The 18,024-nt window shown below is 32.1% G+C and overlaps 2 protein-coding genes across 3 annotated transcripts; both read left to right on the top strand.

Moving 5' to 3' along the window:
- The first annotated feature begins 251 nt into the window (after window positions 1-251).
- On the top strand, window positions 252-5,061 carry LOC110008634 (cytosolic endo-beta-N-acetylglucosaminidase 1). The gene is made up of 13 exons (XM_020684813.3): window positions 252-1,059; window positions 1,355-1,492; window positions 1,682-1,791; window positions 1,894-2,005; window positions 2,089-2,196; window positions 2,281-2,393; window positions 2,607-2,688; window positions 2,867-2,947; window positions 3,067-3,122; window positions 3,270-3,405; window positions 3,507-4,221; window positions 4,456-4,568; window positions 4,665-5,061. Exons 1-13 carry the CDS (start codon window positions 700-702, stop codon window positions 4,875-4,877), a joined length of 2,337 nt encoding a protein of 778 aa, XP_020540472.1. The 5' UTR covers window positions 252-699; the 3' UTR covers window positions 4,878-5,061.
- Window positions 5,062-6,843: 1,782 nt separating this feature from the next.
- On the top strand, window positions 6,844-15,246 carry LOC105645715 (cytosolic endo-beta-N-acetylglucosaminidase 1). Of its 2 annotated transcripts, XM_012231391.4 has the most exons (11): window positions 6,844-7,430; window positions 7,870-8,007; window positions 8,579-8,688; window positions 8,776-8,887; window positions 8,975-9,082; window positions 10,198-10,310; window positions 11,050-11,131; window positions 11,945-12,025; window positions 13,051-13,106; window positions 13,667-13,802; window positions 14,318-15,246. In XM_012231391.4, exons 1-11 carry the CDS (start codon window positions 6,921-6,923, stop codon window positions 15,038-15,040), a joined length of 2,169 nt encoding a protein of 722 aa, XP_012086781.1. In that variant the 5' UTR covers window positions 6,844-6,920; the 3' UTR covers window positions 15,041-15,246. The 2 variants fall into 2 exon arrangements, with proteins under 2 accessions (XP_012086781.1, XP_012086789.1); XM_012231399.4 differs by lacking the exon at window positions 8,975-9,082.
- Window positions 15,247-18,024: the final 2,778 nt, after the last annotated feature.

Below are 18,024 nucleotides of genomic sequence, written 5' to 3'. Positions count from 1 at the left end.
CAGGTTTCTAACCAAATTTTGTATTGAGTTACGTAATGTCTGATTAGAGCACAAGAAAAATGTGATTAGTTGGATACTTGGTGCTGAGCCAGTATTAATCAAATAATAATCAAGTTGATGTCGTGCAAGATATGAGGCATTCAGGCATGTAAATGTAATGATCAGGTTATACAAATTCAACATAATTTGATTATCTGACCGACTCCAATTTTAGAAATTCTTTGTAATTTGTAATAAAGAATCCACAAGTCCAAGTCTTCAACCCTAGCCCAAAGCAGGGGCCAAGAACACAGTTCCAACTTTAACCATTGAGAAATTATAACTCAAGTTGGCAATTAATTTCTAACTGCAATTTCTCATCAAGAGCCTATTGATGAAAGACTTCCAAGTCTTTTCTTCACTATCTTGGTGGTAATTACTATCAACCAATCAAATTTTATGTACTAATTCAAAATTTCTCTTCTTTTAACTCTTCCCACCAAGCATTTATTGTAGATGACCACAAAGACCAATACCAATTACACATAGAAACAGCCGCTGACTTCTGTCTCATCTTCTATTTTCAGTATCAAACTTTCATAGTTAAAATCACCATTATCAAACGATCATATCCACTCCACTCTTATAATCTCCTTTACACTAATATAAATCACTAACTTCTCTTCTCTTTAACTTTCTCTCTGTTATTTCCACCTAATCATGTCTCTAACCAATGAAGCTCAATTTGATCCATTACAGCCTTCCATTCCTATCTCTTTTCCATTGAAAACACTTGAAGAACTTGAGTCTCGAGCTTACTTCAAGTCCTTTCACTACCCATTTAACAAGTCCTCTGTTTCTCTTAAATCCTCTGTTTTGGCTAACAGGCCTAGGATTCTCGTGTGCCATGATATGCAAGGAGGATATGTTGATGATAAGTGGGTTCAAGGAGGGAATAATGAAAGTGCCTATGCTATTTGGCATTGGTATTTGATTGATATTTTTGTTTACTTTTCTCATAATTTGGTTACTTTGCCTCCTCCTTGTTGGACTAATACAGCTCATAGACATGGGGTTAAGGTACTTTGATCATTTTTTTTTCAGTTCTGAAAACTTACATGAAAATGAGTTCTCATGGAGACGATAATGGAAATGAACTCTGCTTTTTGAGCTAGTTTTAAGAAGAGAAAATTTTGGCTTTCTTCTGTGAACGAAATCATTAGAGAATCCAAAGAGTTTCAATAGAATATTTTAGAGTTACTCTTGATGTATATTGAAAAGTTAATTATTATCTTAAAATACAATTTTTTCACAAAGTTATGACCCTTTTTGTTCGGTTTTTGACATTATTGTTTATGCTAATGGAATTTTTAAGGCGTTGGGGACTTTCATCACAGAAGGGGATGAAGGGGTGCAGAATTGCAATAAACTACTTGCAACAAAGGAGTCAGCTAGAATGTATGCCGAGAGGTTGGCAGAGCTTGCTACTGATTTGGGCTTTGATGGATGGCTGGTATGTACATGTACACAGATACAGCTTATGAATTATACAACCATTTTTATGTTGTCTTGGAGTATATCAAAAGTTCGTAAGAAATGGAAATTAATATAGAGGAACTATTTCCTTCTAAATCATGTTTCTTTAGTACCATTCTTTGAAGTTCAAGTATCTTTTATGGTCGACATGATCTACTACTTGCAGATGAATATGGAGGTTAGCTTAGAAGAAAGGCTGATTCCTAATTTGAAAGAATTTGTCAGTCATCTGACCCAGATTATGCACTCGTCAGTGCCTGGATCTTTGGTAATATGGTGAGTGTTATACATGAAACATTAGATACCATAAGCTTTACTAATTATTACTTAAATGTATCCATTAATGCTAATTAAACTGTACCCATGGTTAATATGTAGGTATGACAGTGTCACAATCACTGGAGAACTTGACTATCAAAATCAATTGAATGAAAAGAACAAACCTTTCTTTGACATCTGTGATGGGATATTTTCAAACTTTTGGTGGGAGGTATATAACATATTTTTTTCAACTTAAAATTGATTTTATTAATCTGTTCTTCTTGCATACTAATTCTTTTATTTTACTTGCAGGAAGACTATCCAAAACAATCAGCAGCTGTTGCTGGTGATCGGAAATTCGATGTGTACATGGGAACAGATGTATTTGGAAGAGGTACTTATGGCGGTGGACAATGGAACGTGAGTTCTACATGAATCTTGAATCTTCAATATCTTATTATTATTATCACAAAGTTATTATCAGCTCTAATATTTCTACTTCAGACAAATGTCGCGCTGGATGTTTGCAAAAAGAATGATGTATCAGCTGCAGTATTTGCTCCTGGATGGGTCTATGAGACAAAGCAACCACCTGATTTTCAAACTGCTCAAAACAAGTATCGCCTTTCTCTAATTCTGCAAAATTAGTCTTCTTTGATTCTGCACTTGGTTAAATCATGTTTTCTTAATATTTCAGTTAAATCAATCCTGTTTAATATCATTGTTATTAAATTCTTCGACAGTCATAATTGATTTTTTCATGTTAAAACAGTATCCTGTAAATCTTAAACATTTTTAAAACTTTCGGTGTATGCTTCAATGTATTGCAGGTGGTGGGGCCTTGTCGAAAAATCATGGGGATTAAGAAAGTTTTATCCTAATACACTACCATTCTACTCTAACTTTGATCAAGTAGGTTTATTTATCATTCCAAAAAGTTATTTTTCATTATCAACTGATGCTAGAGTTTCTTCCTTTCGTTGCTGATATCACAAAATTTTCATTTTGTTAATTTAAAAATGAGCAAGAGCTCAAGTGATCTCCTGTTATGAATTAGTTTTATATAATATAAGTGTTCGAAATTGTTCAGGGCCATGGATATCATATTTCTGCTGAAGGAAAGCAAGTTTCTAATGCTTCTTGGAATAACTTATCTTCCCAAGGTTTTCAGGTATGCGTTTTCCAATCTTTCACCTTGTTGAATTATTTTTTTTTTCCTCTTTTTCCCATTTACAATGCCATAATTAGAAAATTTCATGCTTTTGCTCTTTGTTGTTGTGCTTATGGCAGCCGTTTCTTCAATATAAAGAAAACCCAAATCCAGATTCCATTGAAGTTCTTCTAGAGTAAGCATCATTTTGTTATATGCATAGTCTATTTAGTTGAAATATGACATTGCAGACAAGAACATTTTCCAGCACACATAATATTCTCTGTTGTAGGTATAATTAGTACAAAATAATCTGGAACTAAACAAACATATGAAAATGCAGTTTTAAGCAAGAATCTTACAGTGGAGGAGCAAACATCACATTTAAAGGAACTCTACAAGGCCATAATGATTTTAGAACAAGACTATTTCAAGGAAAATTGCTTCTTGGTAAACTGCCTCTCCAAATCACATATTCTGTAAGCTATTTCACCCTCCCGTTGTTGTCAAGTCTTCTATTCTTATTTTAGAAGCTATAACTCAATTTTGCTTACTTAAGGATACCTAAACTATAATGCAGGTAAAATTAGAAGGAGATTCTCAGCTAGGCATATTTTTTCAGTTTTGTTCTGCTCTAAATGAAAAAACATCAGTACTTATAGCACCCTGGCAAACAAACCTGTTATTAAACAAATTTAGCAGAATCATCAAGCCGTGCCTAGTTCATAACCCTGAAACGGCTCCAGGATGGGTAATACAGGAGGCTAGGATTACAATGGAAGGATTCACATTGACAGAAATTCATGCTTTATGCTACAAGCCGGAACCTGAATATAGAAAACTGATATCAGAAGGAAATATTGATACATTAGCTCATGCTCCTTCACAATATTTTGCAGTTCTTGGAAGTGTCAAACTTGAGACTTCTAAAGAAAACCCAGTTTTCCCTCCTCCTAGTTCATGGCTTGTTGAGGGCCAGTGCATAAAGTGGGGTTCAGGTTTTAAGACTGTTAGTGTTAAAATCACTTGGAAGTTGAAGAATGGAAGCAATTTCGAATTCTCCAAGTACAATATTTATGTTGAGAAGATAGCAAAAAATGTAGCTGAAGATTCAAGTGAAAGATTAGAAGGGATTCAAGAGTTTATTGGAGTAGCATATATTGAATCATTTTATGTTTCTGATCTTTCTATTCCTTCAAGTACTTCTAGTCTCAGGTTTATTATACAGGCGTGTGGCTTAGACGGTGTTTGCCAGAAACTGGATGATTCTCCATACTTTCAATTGAACGTGGAAGGTTAGCAACTTCTTACTGTGTTATTTTTTTCACCTCATATGCATTCTTACTTCTTCTTTTCTGGTAATTAGGGGTTCAAAGTCAGAATCTCCAAAACTATTACTGACTTAAAGCTTATTAGTGCATTCTTTTTTACTGAAGAAGAGTGATTTCTTTATGTTATAAGAAAGTAAACATCATTATACAATTAATTCTGCTGTAAGACTAAAACTCATTACCATTTAACGACGGCAGCATCTCATCAAATCACCATTCCCATCTGTAATTATGGAGAGAAGGTCTCACTGAAGACATCTTGGACTAGAGCAAATCCATGGAGAAGATTTATCAACCATGAACATCACAAGGTAACATTATTTTTAGTTTCTTATGCAATTTTGTTTTTTTTTTTTTTGCTCTGAAATTCTTTTTCCGAGACTTGATACATTTAACAAAATATGCAGGCACCTAAAATGTGGTTTCAAGAAAGTGCTAACTCTGTGATTGTTGACTTGCTAATAAGAGTTGCGAAAATGGATAGACAAATCACCATAGATGGAACAAAAGAAAGAGGTTTAAGGTGGTTGCTAATGATGTTTTTGGTTGTATTAGGCATGATTTTATGGGTTTTGAATCATCGCGTAGTTAATAATTTTGGAGGGAAAATGTACTGGTAATGAACCTTATGTGGGTCATAGATAGTAGTTTGACATACAAATTATAAATTCCTGAAGTATAAATTACCAAGAAAATTGATTATTGAAAAGAAAGCAAAAGCCTATTGAAATACTTCAGTTTAGGGGAAAATCTGTAAGTGAAATTACGCATTAATTTATGTCATTTACGTATATTTTTGTTTAATTTGTTGGCGGGATCATCCTTCCTTTTTCCCGTTCCATGATTACAGTACAAGATATTGTAAAGTTAGACTCAACCACGCAATTTTGGATTGACATGTTTTTATAGTTCGAGTTTGAGTATTATATTATTATTATTTGAATGATTATATTTAATGGTTAAAGTAAAAGGTAAAAGCAATTAATAGAAGCCTAACATCACGAATCAGATGAGCGGTGATCTGTTTGGTCTTCTCATTTTTATAAAAACCGAAAAATCTTGTTTTCGAATCCTTTGGATTGTACCATAAAGCGCTGTGAATAGCTGCCAACACTTATTGATACCCATGCAAAGAATTGTAAATAAGAGTAAGACTACTTTACAAAGACGCAAATTTCGGCATAAATATAGAAATAGTTATTTTTCATTAGATTTAAACTATCTAAATGTGAGCCATTAGATTTAAAAATCTCTAATAACTTGTTATCTATAAAACCAGTAATTCATTATTAATGTATTATTTAATTATATTTATTATTGTAATAAAGAACTTGTTTTGACAATCTAAAAACTCAATGGAAGAGTTCAACAACAATAAAAATATTAAATATTCTCTTCATAAATAATAAAAATAAAGATTTATTAAATTTAAAAAAATTATTGAGCTAATATTTACCTTCTAAAATGAAATTAAAAAAATATATTTATCTTATAAGATCATTATGTAAATAATATTTTAAATTTATTGTGTTGCTAATTATAATATAATTCATAATTTAATTTTTATATACTCCTACATTATTAATTATAATATATTCATAATTCAACTTTTTTTTTACTAAAATTATTTCATAATCTATGTAATTCTAATTGTTTAATTGAATTTTATTTGTGATATAAGAAAAACAATTCAAAACTTAATTTTTGAATTTATCTATTATAAGCTTGACTCTATGCAAAAATAAGTTTATCATCTATTAGATTTCAAAATAATAATAGGATTAATAATAATATGATTAATCAAACACATAATAATAATTGCATTATTAAACATAATAATTGATAACCGAATTTATAACACTCACCTTAATTTTTAATTAAAAATTTAATACTTGTGCTTTTTAAAATTTTATTGTAAACTTCATAAAAAAAAACCATAACCGATTGTTTTAAAAATATAACTTCAAAATTTATTTTCATATCAGAATTAATTATAAATTATATAACCCATATCTATAAAATTTTTTTAATATATATTAATATTATAAAAATAATTATCTTAAAATGTTATTTATTGCGTTTAAAATAATTTCAAGTACCTTACTATTTATATTAAAATAAATTTTTAGCTATCCACATTCACATGCAATCAATAGAAATATCTCATATTAATTTAATGTAATGCAAAAAAAATTAATATATGATCTTAGAAAAGTTTATTGTGTTTTAGCCGAAAAATGGTTTTCTAAAAATTTAAAAAAATAATAATAAAAAAGATAATCTTATGACTTACTTAACAGGTTAGCATCTCCAAATGGCATGCAAAGAGAGCTTTGTATCTATACAGAATTTTAGAATCCTGTATTATAGTAAGAGCCTATAAATAAATAAATATATATATATATATAATTCATTGGAGGCTAAAATATAGGATATTATAGTATATTTTTTAAAATATGAAGATAAATTAACAGGTTATGATAAAATATAAGGCTAAAATTATAATTTTCCAGCACTTCAAAATCCTCCAAAATTTCCTTTTCTAATTTGGTCCGCTTATGAAATAAATGGTAAAATCCAAATTTTTGATATTTTGTCTATAGCCTTCAATTTCAGTCTATTTCTTCACAGACTCAGTGACCAAAGCATCTGGAAACAGACAAATGCTTATTATATCTCTGCTTCGCCACTGCATAAACCGTGAAATCTTGGTCACTCTCTACAATTTACTCTTACTAGTTTACAGAAAAGTCCAGTTCGCCTTTCGCTTATTAGTCATGACCCAGGTCAACAATCACCAGCAACAATCCTCCATTGATAATCACCCTGCTTTTGATCCCTCAGTGCCATCAATTCCAATCTCATACCCAATCAAGACTATTGAAGAACTTGAATCTCGAGCTTACTTTGAGTCCTTTCACTACCCATTTAACAGATCCTCTGTTCCTCTTCCAAGCTATGCTTTATCGTTGCCTAATAGGCGTAGGCTTCTTGTTTGCCATGATATGCAAGGTGGTTATGGAGATGATAAGTGGGTCCAGGGTGGGTCCAATCCTGATGCTTACTCAATTTGGCATTGGCATTTGATTGATATTTTTGTTTACTTTTCACATTCTTTGGTCAATTTGCCTCCTCCTTGTTGGACTAATACAGCTCACAGACATGGCGTTAAGGTACATGAAATTAGTTTTAATTTCAGTTTGTTTGTTTCATTTTTGAATTCAGCTATTCTTTGAAGAATTTGAGCAGTTAAATGTGAAAAGGAAAAATCTTTAATGTTGTGTTGCTTTATGGTTAAAAATGAATGGACAAAGGAAGTAATATGCATAGTTTTATTTTCCTTTTTCTTGAGTTATGTAATTTTTGAAGAAATTTGGGGCAGTTACATGTAAAAAGGAAAATTCTTTACTGCTGCCTGGTTTTATGATTGAAAATGAATGTTGAAGAATTAATTTGCATAATGTTGTTTCCTTTTTTCTTGAAATTAAGCAATTTAGGTAGCTGCACGTGAAAACGAAAAATCTTTGTTGGTGCTTGGTTTATGACTGAAAATGAATGGGTAAAGGAACTAATTTGCATAGTGTTGTTTCTCTCGTGTCATTTTCTTTTAAGGTGTTGGGAACTTTCCTCACAGAGTGGGATGAAGGGAGGCGTATTTGCAATATAATGCTTGAGACAGAGGAATCTGCTCGAATTTATGCTGAGCGATTGGCTGAGCTTGCTGTTGCTTTGGGTTTTGATGGCTGGCTGGTATGTGGTATTTTAAGCCTTAATGCTTTCAATCTGAGGTTATGTTTTAAGAATTAACTCGCAAGTTGTATGGCATTTTAATTACCAGTCTTATTGGGACAAACAATGCAAGTAGAACACCTTGGGATAAAATGAGAGGTGAAGGATGTTTTAATTAAATTCAGCTCAACTAAGCCTTAGTCCAAGCTAAGTGGTTTGGTTACATGATGTCATGCCAATTGTAATCAATGGTTAAGAGACAAACAAGAAAGGGAGAAGAAGACAAGTTGAATCAAAATTTTTCCACAATAATACATGATATGGGTTGTTAGTGCTGGCTGTTGCCATTCTAAGTTGTCCTGCTCAAGAAAGAGTAATATTTCACTTGCTTTAACTTTTTGACACTGATAATAGGAATACAAACAAATAATACAGTTACCTATATATTTTTGATGGACATCATAGTGAAATTTATCGTAAGGAAAAGGGCATGAGATATTAGATTTGTTTTCTTTCTATTTCTGTCATTTATGGGAGTTTGTTTATTGTGCACACTGAAAGCAGTTTTGAACATAGGGATAAGTGTTTGCAGATCAATATGGAGATTAATTTGGAAGTGGAACAAATTCATAATCTGAAGGAATTTGTCAGTCATCTTACTCGGACTATGCATTCCTCATTGCCTGGATCTTTAGTGATTTGGTGAGTGTTAGTTCCACATTCTTGTAAACTATGGAGCATCCTGAAGTTGTATGAGAAAGTTACTTTCATATTATTGTTAGTTTGCAGGTATGATGCTATTACAATTTATGGACAGCTTAAGTGGCAAGACCAACTAAATGAATATAATAAACCTTTCTTTGATATATGTGATGGAATTTTTGTGAACTACACATGGAAGGTACTGGCTTCTCTTTTTTCTTCCATCTAGAACTTGGTTTATTTGTTCCATTTTTCACACGTACTAGTTTATTACTTTTATGTGTAGAGAAAATATCCAAAACTTTCAGCTGCTGTTTCTGGTGATAGAAAATTTGATATCTACATGGGTATAGACGTATTTGGAAGAAATACTTATGGTGGTGGACAATGGAATGTATGTGTCTCTTAAATCATGCTTGAGAATCTTTATGTTATAAGTTCTATTATACTCTATAGGTGTTTTTTTTTTTTTTTTTTTTTTTTTTTTTTTTTTTTTTTTTTTTTTTTGTGTTATCTTGCTCAGATTGTTGCGCACAAATTTATGTTACTCATTTCACTTGTATTTTTATTTTTCAAAATGCATGTTAGTTAATCATCAATTAAAAGATACAGTATACACATGTATTTTAATCTTTAGGAACTATCATGTGATTTGTCTTCTTTATAGTGCTTATGACTTTCTATTCCAATTCATTGGGTTGATTCCATTTATAAGGAATACGAAACATAGTCATTGCTTGAGAAATTATTTTTATGACCAACCTAAACTGCATTAGCCATCATATATCTTCCTGCTCACATACAGAAGTGGGGTAAAATATGTTACTTAAAAATAATGCATAGAGAATGGCAGAATGCTATATTGGTTAATTTAGGAATTATGAGACAGTGTACAAATTTGGAAGTCAACATGGTTAACTAAATGGATGTGATCGGAAGAGTTAATCTTGTTGCTTATGCTGTCTTGATACTGTCTTTTCAATTTCTTCTAGGCAACAGGCATTTTGTCTTTCCTTAGCGGTACTGATGCAGAAGGCTTGAATCTAGGATTCCAGTAAGACCTTCCTGCAGAACCTGATTATTTTCCAGGTTCGCGGAACTCTTTAAGCATTCGCCTAATCAATTGTCAGGTGGAATCATCTGATAAAGCAGGCACCAGGCAGTTGCTGGGAAATCATTGAGGATCACCCAGTGGTGTTGATTGATACCTATGGGGTGATCCCAGCCCAAATCTTCTGTTTTATCATTATGATTTTATTGACAATTTAAAGCTAAATTAAAAATATATAGATTTATTTGTCCTTTCAATATTTAATTCCACTCCCCATCCATCCGTCCAACAAAATTAAAATATTTCTCTTCCCTTTCCCTTCACATCTAATTTTCAATTTTCCAAACATGATTTGATAGATGTTTTCTATTCCCATCCCATCCTCTTCTTTCACTTCCTCTTCACCCCTTTTAGGCATGCATATTGTTAATCAACTGTAATGACTGTTTGCACATCAGACAAATGTTGCGCTTGAGTTGTTAAAGGAAGATAATGTTTCTGCTGCCATATTTGCTCCGGGATGGGTGTACGAGACTAAACAACCGCCTGACTTTCGGACTGCTCAAAATTGGTAATGCAGTTGCACTTTTGTAACATTATATAAATATTATAAGTTCACCTTTCATTTGGCTATATATTATAATTTCTGATGCATTCTTTAGCCTTCGTCTCCCTTAAAAGTTATCTAGCTAACAAGAAATGATTGTTAACTTTATTTATCAATTTGCATTTGAAAATTTGGACGCTGAGTATTATTTTTTTTGGGTCATTACCTGTATAATGAAAGCTGAGTTTTATTGGTTTGACGTTATGAGTTCTCAGTTTTCCATCTTAGTCCCTTTTTTAATGGCTTTTCCAAGGTTTTGGTTTTTTTCTCTGCCTTTCATACACAAGCTCTATGTTCTTCAAATATTAGTAAGTATATATGCACTTCTGCACTTTTGCACTTCTCAGTTTAGATATAGCCACTGATTTTATAAGAGCCATATGATGCCTTTAGTTATACAGACAGGCAGGGAGTGAAAAGGGCATTGTTTACCACATAATGGATAATCTTGTTCCGGAGATTTGTAATTATTTGCCTATCTATGATGCTTGCATATTTCATTTTTCTTCTCTAAAGACTTTCTTGGGTTACCTAAAGTCATTACATCTTAGATGTTTTCAGTTAATTGATCTTGAATGAAATTTTCTTACGTGGGGGTGAACTTGTACATGTTTGTGAGTTTATGTAATTCATTTAGTACCTTGAAAATCTTCCACGATTTTTGTTCACTGTGTTTCATTATCATTTACTTCATTTTATGCAGTTGGTGGGGTCTTGTGGAAAAAGCATGGGGAATAACAAACAATTATCCCAAAATACTACCATTTTATTCAAATTTTGATCAGGTAGCAACCATAACTAACTCTCTATTAGCAGAAAACAAATTGGATGAAACAACTTCTAAAGAAATGTATTTACTTTTTTACATTTTTTCTAAAGAAACTAAATAAGATTCCTTGCTTTCATCTTTCAAACTATAGCAGAAACCATTTCTTTGAAGTATTTATTTTCCAAATAAGGATTGAGTTTCTTCCAAAATGTTTTCTTTGATTTAAGCGACTACTAGATTAATTTGATCATCAGCCAACATATATAAGACTGGTTAGTGTACGAATACCACTTATGATTCACATGATCAAAACATTAGCTTGATGATATTTTTAATTGGCCACATTATAAAAGTACCCTCAACTTTGACACTTTCTACAATTTTGGCAAACAACATTGTGGCCTCTGCATGATTGTCGTTTAATTTCAGCTTATGTAATGGTTATAATTGATAGTCATCTCCATATATGACATGTCAGTGCTAACTAGGAAATCTATTAACGATATGACAAAAAGTTTTAGCTGTTTTATAATCAAATTTTAAGACTCAAGCCACATGCCCAACCCAGCCAATCAAAGGGCTGAGTTTTTTCATTGAGTTGTTAGTGGATTTCATATTCAGCGCTAACATGACATGTATGAGACTCATTCTGTCAGGTTTAACAACTACACCAGTTGAATCTGACGGTTATCATATAGAAGTCACAATTGATATAAAAAATAAAGTAAAAGACATAGAAAATAATTGCAGTAAGCTAGAGAATGGCAAGAATTTGCCTTATGTTTTGCATGTATCAGTCCAAATACTGACCATATTTGATGTTGTTCAGGGTCATGGCTATCATATTTCGGTTGAGGGAGTACCAGTAATAGAAGCTCCTTGGAACAACACATCTTGCCAAGGTTTTCAGGTCTGTGCCTAAAGAGGTGTTATTTAGCTATAATGACTTGACATGTTTTCTTTTCAAATTCGTGTGACTTGCACCTAGTTTTTTTTTTTTTTTTTTTTTTTTTTTTTTTTGTCCTTTTACAATCCTTGGCCGACTTTCACAAGACCATTTTATATGATTATGGAATGAATACTTTTTATTGATCCCCACTATGATTCCTACATTTATTTCTAATGCAATTGTCTTGTCTTGATGTGCACTTGTTCCATCTGCTAGTTATGTTATCAGTCTGTTGGATATAAGCCCCATGTTCATATAAAACAGAATTGTAATACTTTTCCACTTCTGACTATATAAAGGAGGTTGAATATTCACTGCTGATGTTTTTTTATATGATCTTGTGAACAATAATAGACACTAGTAGAAGGAGACATGAAACTGATGTAGATTGGTGAGGGAAAATGTTAGATTCTGTCTTGCAACTTGACTAATAATAAATTCAATAAGGGTCCATAGGGGATTTGAATTGTGGATTTAATTCAAATCGTATATTTGAGATTTATAATTAGTAAACAAGAAATGAAACACATGCAAAACCAAATTTTACAGTGTGTGCATTACATCTTTATACTAGGTATTTCAAATTGAGACTCCAGCAAGTGATTATATATATGAATTTGATGACCATTAGATGAACCTACTCTAGTAAATACAATCTACGCGTGATAAATTCAAAACTTATGTATCAAATTCAAATCCTTGTTTCAAACACTGTAGATCTAGACGCAACCTAAGTAATTCATGTAGCTGCATTTCAAAGCTATGTATTCTGGCTTTTTATGTTTACATTGATATTTTATTTCTCCTCTACTATGTCTGATTGAGAGATATAATTGAGTTAATTGATTGGTGAAATGTATAATGTTTTTCTATGCAATGTTGGAATCAATGTGCATTATTTATTTAGCATGCTATCACTAATGCCTCTAAGACTGGACTAATTACTGCTGTGCCTTCTTATTTATTTAGTCCATTCTTTTTGGCAGCCTTTTCTTAAGTTCATTGATGGCCCAATTCCTACAACTATTCAAGTCCTTGTTGAGTAAGTTTCCATTCTCATGATATCTTATATTTAATTAGTGTTGTTGCATTTTAATTAATGTGTTGCACTAAACAGTATGACATACATACATATTCATGATTTTATCATGTGTAAAAGTGACAATAGTCAATGAAGAAAAGAAAATAAAACCTGATTTGTGAATGGTTAAATACAATTTCGCAACAAGTCCCCAAACATTTTCCTTTTGATCTTGTGGATTCAAAGGAGGCAAAGTGTCAACTATCTGATGATTTAGAAAAAGTTTTCTGACTGTTATCCATATCAGTAGACCCAGAATTAAAACTTATTTATGAATGAACCATAACATGAATGTATAACACACTTAAGACCTTGACATATGAATGCTGCCCATTAAAGTTATCTCTTTCGTTTTTCCTTGATACCCGCACAATGCTTACATTAGAATTGTATTTGTATAAATCACATTCTGAGTTTAATCAGCAAGTTACTGCTGGCCTCATGAAGCCAAAAACATGATATTGGCACTGCATTTTTTCCATTTGTACTGATTTAAGTAAACTTAAATTTGTAAATGGTAGTGTCAAAGAAGCATCTTATAATGGAGGAGGAAACATCACATTTAAAGGATTTCTTCAAGACAATGCTCATATCACTACAAGGCTCTTTCAGGGAGAGCTTGATTTGGGGAATCAGCGCTTCCACCTTTCATATTCTGTAAGCCACCTCTTCTGTGATCTCAAGTGGAAGGCAGAGTACAGCACAATTATCTATCGTATTATATAATGGAAAATGCCTTTTTGGATCCATCTCTTAAGATAATTCAATTATCCTTTTGTGGTTTCCAAATTATATATATTATAGTTACAATAATTTTGCATCTTGAAGCAACCAACTCATCACTGACCTTCCTGAGCACATGATGAACCTACTATTATCATGAATGACAGAACAAAGTAGAAAAATATGGAATGAGACTATATTGCACATTGTGTGCCAGGTTTCTGGTATCCTTATATGTTTCCAGCTTAACAGAGCTATTGATGACATAAGGCTGCTCCATTTTAAGAAGAGTCCTGCCTGCCATTTGGAAACCGAGTATTAGAACAGGATGCCTGCATAAAGATATGATTATTAAAACTGAATAATAAATAATAATTATATCACATCTCTCTATCTGTGTCTCTCTTTGGCCTCTGTCTATTTCAATTTTGACACAAAAAATAATGCAGGTGAAATCAGAGGGCGACTCACTACTAGGCCTTTCTCTTCAGTTCTGTTCTACCACGAATGAGAAGAAATCAGTTCTTGTTGCATCCCAAGATGTGAACCAATTCTCTAGCAAATTCAGTCAAGTGGTCATTGCACGTCAAATTAAAAAAACAAGAATGGATACAGAGTGGGTCATTTACGAGGGTAGCATTGCATTGGACGGGCACAAATTAACAGACATTCATGCTGTGTGCTACAAGCTGAGGCCTTTACATGGTGAACTGAGATCAGAATACAGAATAGATGGTAGTCCTGTGAATTATTTTGCTATACTTGGTCACATTTCTATTAAAAACTCGGAAGCACACTCATATTTGCCTCCATCCAGTTCATGGCTAGTCGAAGGTCAAAATATCAAATTTAGCTCTGATTCTCAGGAATCCAGAACTGTCAGTTTGAAGATCATCTGGGGATTGAAAGACAAACACGATCTTTTTTTCCCAAAGTACAATATTTATGTACAGAAACTGGCAAAACCAGTCGAAGGAAATCCAGATGGACATATAAAAGGCTCTTGTCAGTATCTTGGAGTGGCACAAGTTACAGCTTTTTATGTTTCTGATCTTTTTATTCCTTCTGATGCTTATACTCTCAAATTCATTATTCAAGTGTGTGATTCTGAAGGGTCTTGTCAAAAGCTGGATGATGCTCCGTATTTTCAACTTGATATTGAAGGTCAGTAAGTCGCAGTGTTATTCCTTTTTGATATAATGCAGATATATTGATTGTATTTAACCAGTTTCGTACCATGACTACAATTCTTTTCTGATATTATGCTTTCGAAGATGGCTGGTGGGTGTCCTTGAAATTCTGAATGGAACCAAATGTGCTTTATTTCTTGATCTGTTAAGCAGGGTACAAAATTTATATGGATGATTATTTGTTCTTACATTGCATTATTGATATTTTAAGATTATTGCTGCAATTAGAAACAAATTTCAACTTGGAGAAATTGTCACTCCTGTAGGAAATGCTTCCTTTTGGAAAAACCCAACCTTTAAATGAATATATAACTCACTATTTCACCCACTGACAAACAATCACTAATATCAATATTCTCTAACAGAAGCATTTCTTTTTCCTTGGTAGAAGTTATTGGATAGGAAATCTCGGGAAAGCATTTGACTTCTTAGAGATACAACAGCCCCTCTAGTTAACACCCATCATAAAATTCAAAGCCAAAAATAGGCCTAGTAGGTATAGCCCAGAAATAGTTATAGCCCTACAAATATCATAGAAAAGAAAAAGGTATTACCATGTCAAATTTGTTGCTCCTTTGCATTCAAGATAGCACTATTAAACAATAGTGAAAATTCTTGTTAGTGAAAGAAATAATCATTAACTGTTACTCTGCTAGTTGGGTAATGCTTGTGGATTCATGATTTAGAACATACTTGACGGCTCTCATTGTTAGATAATTATGGTATTCCTGAAAAATTCTATGATTGAAGTGACAGATCTCACGCCAAACAAAGCAGGAAACTTTTGACACAATTAGGATTAATGCATGTAACCTAGGTGGAGGAAATAGAAAGATTCAAACCGATTTGAAAATAAGCAAGAAAAATAGAAGAATAATCAAAAGTTAAATGAAAAGACAAATGTAAATGCTCCCTTTAACCTAGAAGTTTACCTATTTATGGAGACTGGAGACAAGAAAGGATGTTAGGAGAATCCTCAACTTCTCTTTTGAGGGCTCGAGGATAATAAATCCAAAAACAAGTTGGTTTTAGTTGTATCTCTTGGCTCTATATCCGTTCTTCTATTCTTCTTACTCTCTTTTTAAGCTATTAGATTTGATTGATGGGGACTTAGATGATAAGTTTACTATTAAATGGTTCCATATTAATTCAGAAATAGTGCATATAAGTCCAATTTCCTCCTTTGGGTCCACAAAACCAATAGCGAAACACTACCACAATTGTTAATTACCAAAAAGTGCCTACATTTTTGTATTAGAAGATACTAGCTATCTTCAGTTCTTGATCTTCATTTGAAACATGGAGAAGAATAGACTAAATAATCTTCATCTCCTTTTTCTGTTTTAAGTGCTTTTCTTCTATATATTATTGAACTTTATTACAAATTACAAATCTTATTAAAAACTAAGAAAAACAAGAACAACTTCACTTCAACTTCTATTAAAAAATGTTAAAAGAACCAAAAACAATACTAGGAGAAACAAAGAGCAATTTCATAACACAACTACGTCAGTCTCTCCATTTTCTTTCAAGAACATTACTATCATCTAATCCTCTCCCTACATTTCACATTCATTGCACCTAGATCAAACACAACAGGTAGGATAATGAAACATATGACCCCACAGATGAATTCCACTTATTTTACCAAAAATCTGTTTCCCTAGTGGCTTATTAGGCACTATTTTGCAAAAGTGAAGTCATTCAAAATTTCATCTTTTCAAGTGCTTATTCTTTACTTAAAATTCATTTGTTTTAAACAAAATGGGGTTGGGTTTAATGCTTTTTTTTTTTTTCTTTTGCCCCTTCTTGTCTTCTGCCTTGTATGCTCAAGTTGACATTTTCTTCCTCTCCATCTTAACTATATAAAATGGATTGTAAAAATGGGTAGTTAGGCTTCAATTTGCTTGATTAATAAAATACAAAAACACTTGATTTAGAACCAAGCCAGCATTGCATCCTTGAGAACCACACGAATATCACTTATTAGACTTACTGGAGTGGTCATAGAAAATTTGTCCCCCCTTCATTTTTTATTCCCTTCACTTTTCAAGTGGCAATAACTTTCACAATGTTACATCTTGTTTTCCTTTCATTGATTTAAGTCTTGGAATCTTTGGATGAATTGAATCATATAATTTGTAATTGAATCTAACCATTTTAGAACAACAACAACAACTCAGTCTTGATCCATTGATCCCAAACTAGTTGGAGTTAACTATATGAATCATTTTTTCCCATTTCACGGTCCATAACCTAAATTGGGTGAAAAGGAGATAAACTTCATACAGGCAATTTGACATAAATTAACATTAAAGTGTAGCCTTGAGATGGGTATTTTGCTGTTTTGTACTAATCAGTCATAACTTGCTTGATGTTCCTATAAAAATTTTAGGTGAGATTGCAGATTCAACATTCAAACTTTGTGTTTAGCCAAAAAAAAAAAAAAAAAAAAAAAAAAAACCCAAGAAAATTCTTTAAATTCAAATTTGAAAATACTTTAAATTGAAATTCGATTATTCAGCAGTAACATTCTCTTCACCATAGGAAAAGAAAAGGAAAAACAAAAACGAAGTGGGTATGAGCAACTACTAGAATACTAACAAAAACGAAGTGGGTATGAGCAACTACTAGAATACTTCCATCACGTTTAGTGTTAGGTGAAACATTTGATAGTGACTTTATAAATATTAAGCAATTCTGATTGGATTATATATCTCCATCCATAGATAACACAATCTTTCTTTTGTCTATTTCCAAAATCTATAAATGTGAATCATGAATATTCTTTTTATTGGATAATCAATATCAAGATGTAAACAGATGTGTGAAGCTATTTTTCAAAAAATTATATTTTGAAAAAATATTCTTTTTATTGGACAATTAATATTCTTTTCTGAAAACTGTGAAGTTATTTTTCAAAAAATTATATTTTCTGTTGTTTTTTTTAAATTGCTTTTTTGAAA

Source organism: Jatropha curcas, chromosome 6, assembly GCF_041381405.1.
Source record: "Jatropha curcas cultivar XTBG-Jc1 chromosome 6, XTBG_Jcur_1.0, whole genome shotgun sequence".
Lineage (NCBI taxonomy): Eukaryota > Viridiplantae > Streptophyta > Magnoliopsida > Malpighiales > Euphorbiaceae > Jatropha > Jatropha curcas.
This window is presented reverse-complemented; position numbering and strand designations above follow the sequence as displayed.